This window comes from Malaclemys terrapin, chromosome 1, assembly GCF_027887155.1.
Source record: "Malaclemys terrapin pileata isolate rMalTer1 chromosome 1, rMalTer1.hap1, whole genome shotgun sequence".
NCBI lineage: Eukaryota > Metazoa > Chordata > Testudines > Emydidae > Malaclemys > Malaclemys terrapin.
The window spans coordinates 156,423,006-156,436,824 of record NC_071505.1 but is presented as its reverse complement, the minus strand read 5'-3'; the positions used below and the strand labels follow the sequence as shown (position 1 = coordinate 156,436,824).

General features: G+C 40.7%; 1 protein-coding gene across 3 annotated transcripts in view; it reads right to left on the bottom strand.

Annotated features, from left to right (window-relative positions):
- The window catches only part of TFG (trafficking from ER to golgi regulator), a 34,203-nt gene that overhangs the window by 19,724 nt on the left and 660 nt on the right, over window positions 1–13,819 (bottom strand). For all 3 annotated transcript variants that reach the window (XM_054044937.1, XM_054044946.1, XM_054044929.1), the window contains exons 2-4: window positions 10,488–10,609; window positions 8,018–8,226; window positions 1,054–1,137 (exon numbers count right to left, since the gene is read on the bottom strand). In XM_054044937.1, coding sequence (XP_053900912.1) covers window positions 1,054–1,137; window positions 8,018–8,201 — 268 coding nt within the window. In that variant the 5' untranslated portion in view covers window positions 8,202–8,226; window positions 10,488–10,609. The remainder of the gene's footprint in view (window positions 1–1,053; window positions 1,138–8,017; window positions 8,227–10,487; window positions 10,610–13,819) is intronic.

Here is a 13,819-nt window from a genome sequence, read left to right as displayed (position 1 = left end):
GCTGCATACATGTTCAGACTCGGGCTGAAGCCCAAACCCTAAAACTCTGTGAGGGTGAAGGGTCCCAGAACTCAGGCTCCAGTCCGAGCCCAAACCCCACAAGCTCAAGTCAACCAATCCAGGCCAGCCATGGCTGTGCCGCAGGTCTTTTATCCCTATGTCGATATACCCTCTGGATTCAAACTCTTGAGATATGCTTGCAGTCCCACAGTTTTCCCTCTTAATTTAAGCCTAAAGCATCACTGGAGAAGGCCTATTAACAGTGGAAGCAGAGAGAAGGTCTATATGCACTGCCAGCACCAGAGTGACTGCCCTCTGTGCTCAATTCATTTTCCACTGTATTTCCTGAGTGTGTGCGCATGGGACAATACAATTATCACAAATCAAAATGGAAAAGATTTCTACTCTTTCTGCTCCACAATAAAATTAACAAAAGGACAGAATGTACAAAGCCAGTACCACAGTAGTGCTCAAGGACACATTATGTCTCTTGACAGAAGGGTGCTTACTGCTGTATGAGCACTATATCTCAAGCCTACTAGTTGCCTGAACAGTGGCCATTGGCTGAAAAACAGCTCCTTAAAGGGACATGGTCAACTTGAAATCTATTCAATTTTTTAAACAAGAAAATGAGTTAAGAATTGTCTGTATTAAACCTGTCTGATGCCCCCTTTTTGTAGTTTTATAACCACATTTTATTATTTCTAATGCTTCTCTGTCCTACGTTGCTGTCTGGAAGACCCACACAAACCAGGGAAAGTGAAAGGCTATATGGAGAAAACAATGAAATTCCCTAAACAAGATGCTCTGCCAAATGAATTAAATAAAGCTGCAAAAATATTTCTCCTTCTAACCTGCAGTTTCTGTAAACTTAGATGTCTCTTGTAACAGTAGGAAAAGCTATTTCAGTCAGCAAGGCAATTTTTAAATGTATTGTATCCTTTTAATTATAAACTGCCTTCATGGAAGGAAATGTCACCAGCATACAAAGAAGAGCGCCTATTGCCTGAATTAAAAAAAAATAAAAAAGATCCCCAAAACATTTGTACTTACCAAACAATGTCAGTTTAAGTATCCTACTGCACTGAATTGCAAAGGAAAGATCTGAGCTATCAAAAATTGTTATAAGATCTCCATCTGTAAAGAATTTTTAATAAATAGTCAATATTGAACAGTAACACAAAAAGGCCCAATGCCCATCTATAATTCAAATGCCCGTTCAAAGTAAGATGTTTGCTTTCTAGAAACTGTAATCATAACTTGTTAAATTTGGTTTTAAAGCAACTAGAAAAAAATTGTTATATATTACATTACAAACATGGTACATGAAATACAATTATGGGCTAACGTAAAAGCTTAAAATGCACAGAGTTAAGAACATTTTTTTTTTAAATAACCCCATCCTTTCTTAAGTCTTAATGACATGACCAAAGGTAATTTATAATTTGCAATTTAAATCAGATTAGGAAAAATATTCCTTCCACCCAAATTATGAGACTAAGAGATATTAATCAGAGAGCATTTAAGAAGTCACTAAGGTAAGTTTGGTGGTACTTTTTTTTAGCCACTCTAATTTTAATATGCTCGACAGTGACAACTTGTTAGTGGAATAATCCATGCTAGAAGGATATTCAAGTGTGCTTTGTTTATTCCAGGGGTGGGCAAACTTTTTGGCCTGAGGGCCAAATCGGGGTTCAGAAACTGTATAGAGGGCCAGGTAGGGAAGTCTGTGCCTCCCCAAACAGCCTGGCCCCCACCCCCTATCCGCCCCCTCCCACTTCCCGCCACCTGACTTCCCCCCTCAGAACCATCCTACCCCAGTTCTGAGGGAACAGCACAAATAGACTTCTACTGACCACTTATCTCTTCAGCATCCTGACTGTGCTTCAAAGAAGGATTATAGCCAATTTCACTACTGTCAGCACACACACACACACACACACACACAGCACAAGAGAAGAAAGTGGAAGAGAAGCCATAGTTGCTTTGGGATCTATGAAAAAACCTACAGTCTCCTCCCAGTGTTCTCTCCATAGTGAAGGCAGAGACATACAAGTGTGCATGAATTCTAAGTTTCTCTCATTTTTTTAATCATATAAATAACTATTAAACAAATCAAGCTATACAGATAGTTTGCATCTGCAATTGTGGTGGCTGAATGCAGAGATTGGATGGCAAAGTTTCTGCTTAGTCAAGTATCTCCTATTATTTAACCAAGGTACAAAATGGTTATTTTTTAGAAAGAAGTCACAATATATAGATCAAGGGGAGAGTGTGAAAATTTACTGTGGGATAAAGGCAAAAGGATATTTCAAAGATTTATTATTGAAATGAATATTCATATTCAAGCCAACTTATGTTCCCCTCTCTCCTGTCACAATGTCCCAGCCCTTACAAGTGAACAAATTTTGTAACATTCAGTGAACATCTGACAAAAGCATTCATATGTAGTTATTCAAAAGTTTGAGTGTGGAATGGCTCCTTTGCTAGGACAGCTATTATGATCTATTGGGTAAATACATGTTTACAGGGACAAACTCTTACTAGCCTGTTCTGCCAGAACTAATAGGGATTATGGACAATGAATCAAGGAGAGGGCACAAGAAAGGGGCAGTGAGGCCCAAGTGCTACTCTTTCATTAACAAGAACAGGAGGGAATGAGGCAGGTGTCTGACCAGCTCCCAAGTCCTTGTTCCTTTCCTGGAGAGAAGAGAAGGAGAGGCAGAGAGGTTGGAGCTACTTTTGCTTTTCCTGGATGGGAGGGGGGAAAAGGAGCAGAGCCACAAGGCCAAGGAGGGAAGGCGTTCCAGGGATGCCCTGAAAAGAGGAAGGGAAAACCCAGTTTTTATTGGAGCAGAACGGAGCCCAGAATTCATTAAGGGAATATGACCTGAGGATATTAACTGAGGCAGGGAAGAGGCCAGAATCTTTTATTTATTTATTCGTGGATTCAAAGACTCTAATGTCAGAAGGGACCATTAGATCATGTAGTCTGATCTCCTGTATATCTCAGGCCATTAAATTTCAACCAGATACCCCTGTACTGAGCTAAATAACTTATGCTTTAGTCAAACACATGTTCCACAAAAGCAGCCAGTCTTGATTTGAGAACATCAAGAGACTGAGAGACTCAACCACTTCCCTTGGTAGTTTGTTCTAGTGGTTCGTCACCTTCACTGTTAAAAATGTGCGCCTAATTTCTAATTTGGGTTTGTCTGGCTTCAGCTTTCAGACATTAGTTCTTGTTATGCCTCTCTCTGCTAGATTAAAGGGCCCCTTAGTACCTGGTATTTTCTTCTAAGTGAAAATGCACACTGTAGTCAAAGAGTCATCTCCCGTTTTGATAAACTAAACAGACAGCTCTGAGTCCCTCACTATAAGGCACTTTCTACAATCCCTGAATTGCCCATTTCTGTATCATCTCTAGTTTTCCAACATCCTTTTTAAAATGTGGAAAGCAGAACGGTAGGTAGCATTCCAGTATCTGTCTCACCAATGCTACAGAGAGGTAAAATCACCTCCCTATTCCTAGTCATTACCTCTCCTGTTTATTCATCCAAGGATCGCATTAGCCCTTTTTGCCAAACACTGGGAGCTCATGTTCAGTTGCTTGTCCTCTAGGAACCCTAAATCTTTTTCAGTCACTGCTTTCCAGAATACAATACCTTATTCTGTAGGTATGGCCTGCATTCCTCGTTCCTAGATGTATAACTTTGAATATGGCTGCAATAAACAGCATTGTTTGAATGGGATAGTTTACCCTGCAATCCAGATTGCTCTGTATGACTGCCCTCTCATCATTATTTATCACTCCAATCTTTGTTTAAAATGCAAATTTTATCAGCAATGATTTCACATTTACTCCCACATCATTATGAAAAAATGCTGAGTCGTGGCTACCACCAATCCCAACAGGTCTCCACTAGAAGCAACCCAACTCAATATTCCCCCAATGACAATTACTTTTTGATCTCTGTCAGCCAGTTCTTAATCTATTTGACATGTGCTTTATTGATATTATCTAGTAAATTTTTAATCATACTGTTGTGTGACAGTTATATGTTTCACTGATAAAGGCAATCTCAAAGAATAAAATCAAGTTTCTTTGACCAGATTTATATTCCATAAAACCATGCAGACTAGCATTAATCATATCCTTTAATTCTTTATCAGCTGAATCCCAGATCAGGTTTCCCTTATTTTGCCCAACGCTGAGCTCAGGCTAACCACCATATAGTTATCTTGGTCATTCTGCTTGCCCTTTTTTAATTCTGGTATAACATTAGCATTCTTCCAGTCTTCTTCAATTTCCACAGTATTACGAGATTTATTAAAAATTATCATCAGGCCAGAGATGATCTCAGCAAACTCTTTTAGTACTCTCATGGATACATGTCATCCAGACCTACTGATTTAAAAATGTTTATCACTAGTAGATATTATCTAACATCCTCCTAAGTTACTATTGGACTGGAAAGTATGTCATCCTTATTAATATGAGTATATCATCCGGTTTCTTTCCAAATTCAGAACAAAAATATTTATCAATACTTCTGCCTTTTCTGCAAACAATTTTACCCTCTCTATCTAGTAATGGACCTATATAATAGCTAGAATTTCTTTTGTTCCTAGTATACTTAAACACCCCCCTATTGTCTTTAGTCCTGCCAACCATGGCTTGTCCTCTAATGTCTTTAGCTTCCCTTATTAAATTTTCTCCACTTCATAAATTCTAATTTATACTGATTGCTATTTCCAATTTCTGCCTTAACTTCACTACTGAATCCAGACAGGCTTTTTGCCAAAGTTGTACTCTTTCTTGTGAAATTTTGGCCATCTAATAAACTCTTGTTAAAAAACACCCAGTTTTCATTCACATTTTTCTATCTAAATTTTTCCTCCCAGTCAATTTATCTCATAATTTTCCTCATCTTTGGGAAATTAGCCTTTCTGAAGTACCGAGTTTATCTGTTACTGATTGAAACTGTCCTCTGCCCATATTGAATATGATCAGGTCATGATCACTGGTCCCTATGTACCAACCAACTTCCAGTTATCTATCATGAGGAGGCAACTCTATTTTGGACATGTTGGATGCAATACTTTTTGTGTTAGACAACCATCTATAATTTTTAGAAATTCATGTTTTACTGCTGACTTCGTGAGCTCTCCACCATATACCTCTGTAACAGGCTACACTGGCCTTTAAGCACAGACGGGGCCAGAGAACCCTGTTTCAGGAAGGCTGGAACAAAAAAAAGGGGGGGCCTAGAAGTGGCCAAAGACAGAGCAAGAGAAAGGAAGCAGTCCCAAGGGAATTAGCAGGTAGGGAAAACCCAGGCTATGCTCTCTTTAAGGGCCTGGGACAGGGCGGCCTGTAGTGTAGGGTACAGCAGTGCTTCCGTATCTCTCAGCCAACTGAGATGAACAGGGAAGGAGGGCTGAGGACTCCTGATCCCAGATGAGAGAGACTGTCCTTTAGTCCGGCCCCAAAAAGAGAGATATGAACTCCTGATCCAAGGAATGAACTCTAACTCAGCCAAAGGAAGGAGAAACTGTTTAATTAGCTAACCCAGTCCCAGAGTGAGAGTGTTTTTATCCTAAACATGCTCTGAGATAGAGCTGTGGATTCCCGAGGGAAGGGGGAAGAGGCTGCTTTAGTTGTACCCAGCTCCAAGAGGAAGGTAATACCCTATCCTAAAAGCAGAGATCTGAATAGTACATTACCCCGGGAAAAGGGCTGTAGACTCCTGGTTCCTGGAAAACACAACTAATAGAGTTATTACCTGCCAAAGAAACCTATCTGAATCCTCACACCAACCCCAGAGGGCCCTGAACTAAAAAACTGAGGCAGGGCACCATCTCAGGACATGTGGCATGCTGAAGGAGGCCACTATACAACAGTATCCCGACCTGAAATCAGCCCCCATAACAGCAAAATTTTACTAGCCCTCCATTAGGGCAGATACTTGAGTAGTAACTCACTCTGTTCTCTGGTCTGATTCAGTCGTCTGTAACTTGACCCCTACTAGTATCCCCTCCTGGGCTTGCTTTGTTAGCACACTGATCCATACGAATGCAACATCATATGATTCTGGGTTATCAGTAACTAGCAACCCATGTTTATTTTGCAAACACAAAATAAAATAAAATGAAAAACTCACCCCACAGTTGGCTGCAGCAGGGTTGAGCCCAGCTCCCCGATCCAGGTTTTACGACCTAGCACACATGGTCACAGCACTACTCACTCAAATTTGGCCCAGTTATCCCTCCGTCATGGCAGAGGGGCAACCGGCCCAAACCTGAGTGGTGCTGCAACCCCATGTGCAAGGTGATACCCAGAGCAGGGAGCCTGGCCCAGCCCCTCGGGACAGGAGTCACCTCTGCAGAATGAGTGCAGGGGGGCTTGCAATCCCCCATCCCGCCTCCCCCGCTGTGGCAGGACCCCAACTCTTCCCACACCCACGGAGATAAAATGGATAAAACAAAACACTAAATTCATAATAAAATTAAAAATTTCTATCAGTTTTAAAACAGGAAATGATGTCTTTAAGAGCAACAGCACAGTATTTATTAATTAGGAAATGGGAAGGGCTGTTATGATTCATTAATTGGTGAGCGTGGGAGAAGAGTTTCTTAGTTGTTGAGAGAAGAAAAGCCTTTTCACATGAGCAAAACAGCATGTACTATTATCCACTTTTACTTGGTCTCCCCTCTCCCCCTTTTTGGTAGTGTGGGGCCATGACAGTATGTATAAATCCTGAAAGATCTCTGACCTCCACCCCACTAAATCAAGGTGGCACAATTACTGTCCCTATTGGTTCAACATCTCAAAAAGGGATTATAAAATTTACAGTGTATACAGTGGAAAATACAAACAGAAGCAAGCATCTTTTCAAAATGGAATTTACATGTTAAAGTATTTTCCCTGACTATAATATCCCCATCTTCATTTAGAACCCTTTACAAATGGTTCTAGCTTAAATTAAGAAAAACTGTTTTATTGCATGGTGCTGTTGTCACATTACTGGAAACTGAAATTATTTTCAGAGTAGCAGCTTAGCAACATAAACGTCTCCACAACTAATTCACTGGCAAAAGGTACCTGCGGGTAGGGGGTTCAGCTCAAAACTCAATATTAAAGTAAGTTTACTATCAATCCTGCACTCAAATACAGTGCTATCCAGTTGGTTTACCCCCTTCTCCCCCCACAAATACACCAGATTTCTTCAATACTGAAGTGGCAGACTCATTTTTGAGGCTATATCAATCTATGAGATTTTTTGTGGATACATTAGATATACTGTAATTGTGTGACCTCTTTTCCCATGGAGTCCAACCACCATGTTCAATAGTTCAATCACTGCTGATGAGGAAGTACTTAGGAAGAAATTAATTCTTCTTAAGTTTTTCCTCTGGAACTGTCCAGAGGGTTTCCTTATGTTTTACAGGACATGGCCCCTCTCCCTGTGGAGAATTCACGTTTAGCTAATGCTCCAGAATTCTAATATATAAAGGTGTTTGCACGGTGACAAAGGTAGAAGATGCCATTTTCAAAGTTGTTAGAACTGTTTTTGAAAGGCCATAAGGTTTTCTTCCAACAAAAAGCAGCTGCCACAGAGAAATCAAAAGTGATCCCTACACAAAAGACCAGACTGAGTTAACGCTGATAACGTCTCTAATTATCCACAGCTCTGATGACAGGAAAAAGGTCAGACGAGTAGAGAGCACGGATGCCAATGTCAACACCTTACTGTGGCAAAGAAGAGACTACAGGAGGTTGGAGCCATGAATCTTTTTGTAACCTCCCTCTAATCTTTCAGGTACATGAAGAAATGTGTAGTATAGCCTCAACAGAAACAGCTTTTATAGATTAGAATAATCTCATAATATAAATAGTTTATATATCCCCAAGAATGGAAATAACCAGAAGCAATTTTCAAAAGGTGAGTTTTATGGCAGTTTGCATTCTCACACAAACTGTATCTAATCAATACCATTAACAAGAAAACCCTACCTTCATCTTTATACTTTATTGTGACTTCGTCATTGCTCAGAAGTTTTCCTCTGAAAACTCTCTGCATCATCAGCACTAGCTCATCATAGGTGATGTCCTCATTATGAATAGGAATTCTCCTAATATCCTCCCCCAGCTGAGCTTTAATAATCAGCTTCCCACTTAAATCCAGCTGTCCGTTCATGGTGGACTCCAGACCTCCTATAGACCTGTTAACAAAAAACATTTACACAACATCTTTTAGAAGATGATTTGTTTCCCAAACCACCACAGTCCTACACAACACACAGTTCTGTAACTTTCTGGATTTCAAAAACATTATTGTGAAAATATGCTCTAGAGCAGCTTTCTATGCAAAACTATGTTCTCTCAATTGTTAATTTATGAGCCATTTCACAACTGTTCAAGCACAAAATGGAGATTTACAAAATGAGATATTTAAAAACAATCTTTTCTCTGTGTTTTAAGCCAAGTTTTAAAGTTCTGAGATGAAATATAGGCTTTTTACTGCCCATAAAGCTTAAGGGGAAAAAAATATTTTTGTTCAAAATGTAGCTTTTACCATGTTATAATGTAGGTCTTCATGTAGGTATATTTACATGTAAAATAATTTAGGGTTTGTATTTGAGAGAGACTTATTTCAAGGAGACTAGGAACACTGCAAAAGCACTTTGCCTTGATAAATAAAAAAGGTATGTATGATCATCTCTCTAGCTATTTCTATGGGACCCATAAATAAGGTATCTCACAGCTACAAGTAATGTAGATAAAATTCAAAGCAACAATGCGTGTTATTGTTTTGGACAGTGGAGGAGGTTTGGCAGAATGAGAGTTTGGTAGGAGGATCAAATTGGGACATATGTCACTCTGGATGCAAGCAAAAAAGAGGAAATGAGCCATCTAAAAACTGGTTTCATTATAAGTGGCTAGATCACACTTAAGCTTTCCTGCAAAACCAGTATATCTGATCCCTAATGCATGTGTCATGTTTTAGAATGCAACCAATAAAGAGAGAAAACTACATCAAAACCATTTTTCACAATGTTTTTTTTTTTAAATAAGCAAATAACCACCCATTTAAGCTATTTTTAAATTTCAGTTTTGTTTTCACCCTTTTTACATTCCCAAATTTGTTGAGAAGTTAAATACACAGAGAGCTTTCTTATGCAGTTCTGAAGCTTATAACTATTCCTATATTAAGAGAGCAGTCTCCAAATCAGAAGTTGTAACTCCGATGAAAGTCTGGATTTTAACACTTGAGTTAATTTTTTTTTAATTTCAATAAAAATATACAGCTTGAAAATTACTACTTTGCCTGAAACACCAAATTTCAGAAAAACATCAATCAGAAATCCTCAACAATAAATGTTAACTCAAAAAAAGTATATAGTAGGAAAGATTTTGTTTGCCAAAAATATTTCATTATACCACTGTGCAGAAAAATGTTTCTCAAGATAGGGGTGCAAAGGAAGCCTGGGAAACACCATTCTTTTCTCTCCAGATCTTTGAATAACCAGGAACACCGGTCTCTGGAGTAGGAGGAAATAAGAGGGATTTCTTCATTATCCTGATACCTTCAGAGGAGACCTTTGACAGCTCAGAAGTTAGGAAGCCTTACAATTCAAAACCCCTGCTGCCAAAGAGGTAGACAGACAGGAAGGTGTACTGAAGAAAGGGAGGGGCCATTGGCTTGGTTATTTTTGATTCTTCCCAATTTCCTTTGAAAAAATTCTTATAGGCACATGCAGGAGACTAGATATACACTTTAAGGACATACTGTTTAAAGCATGTTTATTAGAAACTTACTTAAGTTGATCAATTTTACAAGTTTTCAACATGAAGAATCTCTCTTTCACTTCACAGAACAAGGAAAAAAGTTTTTCCAATAAAGCCTTAAGTATGTTACATCTTGATGCTTCTCCACATATTTAGCCCAGTGTTTTGACAGCTGATGATAAACCAAAATCTACTGTGATGCTACAACACAAGTACTAAGGCCTTAATTCTGGACTTCTGTTCTTTTGTGATTTCATCTGAATCTAACAGGTTTTCCTATATAAAAGGCAATAGTTTTGTTCTGACTGATGTGCTTACTATATGGCGGCTTTCAAAAAAAAAAAAAGCAGCAGTTATATTACAAAAGTCACTTCTTTTTGGTAGTTCAGAAAAAGGGACGGGAATTAGACAGGCACAGAGTGTGCTACTGTATTATAAAGCCCTCTTCACTGCACTAAGAGGGCCTTTAAAGTCAGATGAGAGACACACTCGCTGAGCAATGTACTGAAGCTTGTACTACGGCTATGGCATTGTTCATGTTTTTTGAACAGGGGAATTTACACTCCAGAGCTTGTGAGCTGTCATAAGTTACTGGAAAGAAGTATTATGAAAACTGTTTTTATGACATATTCATATCACCTCTAGATCTTCCTTTACTTCCTTGCTACCAATATCTTTTTATAACAGTAATTACCTTGTCTTACAGATTTGCTAGACTGCTTTTCAGGTTCCCCGCTTCACTTACAGCTGGCGTTCAGATGTCCTGCCATGCACTGCCAGAAACTATGCTGATCACTGATCGATAGGGCATGGAATCTGCATCAGAAAACCAAGAAGAGTTAACTTATTGTCAGTTTTCACTGCAGCTATATGCTTTTCATATCATCCAATTTGGCATGTTACAGGGAAGAAATAGAAAGAATTTACTTTAACAATTTGATATTTAAACTCGGAGTAACAGTGAAGATTGTATTTCACCCATAACATATTTTACCACCTTAATAATTTTGCTTGACAATTGCTAACAGTCTAGATATTCACTTTCAAAACAGACACGATAAAAGGGGTCATCACCCAAAATACACATATATTGTTTAAACATCTGTTCTAGTAACCTCCATCTTCTCAACATCCCAAAATAGATTTTAAAAAATTAAGTTTAAATTTTAGATTGATTTTGCAATATTATAGGCCAGGCCTCAACTTCCTGATTAGAGGCTGGAGCTGCTCTGACATTAAGTGAAAGTCCTCAGGACAGCATGAGGACAGGGATTCTTTGGAGCAGAGAAGTGCTAATGTCACTTTTCCACAGGAAAAAGAACCAAACTGGACACAGGGCCAGATCTGGCTTTTTTGCCACCCCTGACTGGACAAGAGGAAATATAGTGGCAATCACGGCCAGAGAGTCACAGCCACTGAAAGGCAGATTGCTCTTTAGAAAAGAAAGCTAAGGGACAAAGGGAAAGGTGGACAAGAGAGAAATGTCTTCCTGCCCCACTACCAGGAGACCTTCATTCCCTTTTGGTAGATTACTGCAGCTAGCCCTGCTCATGGGCTCTTTCCCTAAGTGACAGATTTACAACTCCCTTTCTACAAACAAGCAACTGTTATAGGGGTAGAATGAAGCTACTGAAAGCTCCATGCTACTGCTGCTAGAGAAAGGTGAAAGGTAAATGACTCCTGCTACAGAGACAAGGAAAAGAGACATGAACCAGTTCAATGATATTTTGTTCACTCCCCTAACTGAAGTTGAATGTCAGCAGCCACAACTCTCACCTCTCTGGCTGTCTCTGTCTAGACCAGAGGTGGGCAAACTATGGTGGTCCGCGGGACCATCCTGCCCAGCCCAGGAGCCCCCGGCCCCTTCCCTGCTGTCCTCCGTCCCGCACAGCCATGCCACCATGCGGGCAGTGCTCTGGGCGGCGGGGCTGCACGCTCCTGCAGGGCAGTGCAGCAGCGTATCTAGCTCCGGCCAGCTGGCACGGCTGCCAGACATGCTGCTCTGAGAGGCATGGTAAGGGGGCCGGGGAATTGGATAAGGGGCAGGGAGGTCCTGGGGGGCAGTCAGTGGACAGGGAGTGGTTGGATGAAGCGGAGTTTCTGGGGGAGGGGCGGTGAGGGGACGGGAGGTTGGATAAGCATAGGAGTCCTGGGGGGCCTGTCAGGGGACGGGGGTGTGGATAGGGGTCAGGAGACAGGGAACGGGGAGGGTTGGATAGGCGCAGGGTCCCAGAGGGCCTGTCAGGGGGCAGGGGTGTGGATAGGGGTCGGAGCAGTCAGGGGCCTGGTAGCAGGGGGGGTTGGATATGGGGTGTGGTTCCAGGGGGCAGTTAGGGACAGGGGGGTCCCGGGAGGGGGCAGTTAGGGGGACAAGGAGCGGGAGGGGGTGGATGGGTCAGAGGTTCTGAGGGGGGCAGTCAGGGGGCGGGAAGTGGAAGGGGGCAGATGGGGGTGGGGGCCAGGCTGTTTCGGGAGGCACAGCCTTCCCTACCCAGTTCTCCATCCAGTTTTGCAACCCCAAGGTGGCCCTCGGGCCAAAAAGTTTGCCCATCCCGGGTCTAGACTCACAAGGAGACAGAGGGACTGCAGATCCCCGCCCCCTCTAGTCAATCAATGCGGCTTCTTTGTGTATAGAGAAAAGGGGGTGGGGACAGCGTAGCGTCACTCCACACATTGCACTCAGGTTTGTAATAGGGACTCCAGTTGTCTAACCCTCATGCTGCTCTGAAAACGTTCCTTCATTATGTCAGAGCAGCACCAATGGCTCTTGTTCACAACCAGGAAGTGGAGAAGAGGACTATAAAATTACAAATTTGATCTCAAATTTTAAAAATTATATATGCGCTTGTGTATGTACGTAGTGTACTCTGGCACGAGAATCACACTTTAACCTTACTAGCAACCATAAGAATCACCTCTATAGCCTTGAGCCCCAGGGCTAAAAATGGCCTCCAGATACATGGAGTGTACCACTGCATACATTGTTAGGGAAAATCAATTACAGTAACATGCTTATATAAGCACTTTAGATTATTTGCTAAGATTACTCATGGAAATCCTCTTCATATGTCTCACACAAAAAGAGAACAAGAAGAAGCATCTAACTGCAGTTGGTTGTCCAACTCTTCTCCACCCTGCATGAGGTAATTATATAGGATTTAAAAGAAAGATCCTAATGATCGCATCTGTTTAATTGTTATACAAAATGATGCAAGCTATTTTACTGTTGATATGTACAGCATTCACACTGTATTTTCTTTCTGTGTGTCTATGATGTAGCTGAATGTCAGATTTCCTTTGAAACAGCTTTCCAGCAAAGATACCCAATGAAGGAATGCTGATATGCTTCTGATAGTGATAACTTATCTCTACTTTGTCTTAAAAATCCAAACATTCTAAATAAGATAAAATCATCACATTTGAATACGGTAATTTCTCACCAAAAAATTTCTTGATATTTCTCCATAATTTCTTCCATATTTGTTAATGACTAAGAATTCTCCCGCCCTCATAGCCCATCTTTCATTTGCATCTGGTAATTAAATGCTAAATTTGTGACCTCACAATCATTTCTATAGCAAACCGATATCATAATCCTCTGATTTGCCTGCAGGTTCATATAACAGAAGCAGAGCTAGGAGCAGGGAAAGCCCTACTAAACAAAGCTTTAAAAGACAAAACACTCCTTTTCTCACTGAAGTAAAAAGATAAGTGATGGCAACAGAAAAGCAAAACGAATATGGGATTGTCTACATTGTCTGTGAATTTTAAGCCAGAATAAGGTGGGGTGGGAAGTACAAGCAGATTAGTTATTCCCTACTAACTACATATGTGGACATTCATATTATGGACTAAGGGTATGTCTACAATATAGTGGCACAGCTATTGCTATGCCACTAAAGCACCATAGCATAGACGCTTCCTATATCAACAGAAGGGATTTTTCTGGTGATATAGTTAATCCACCTTTTCACATCTACACCAGGGGTTAGGCGTGACCCTAACTGTGTCACTCAGGGTGCAACA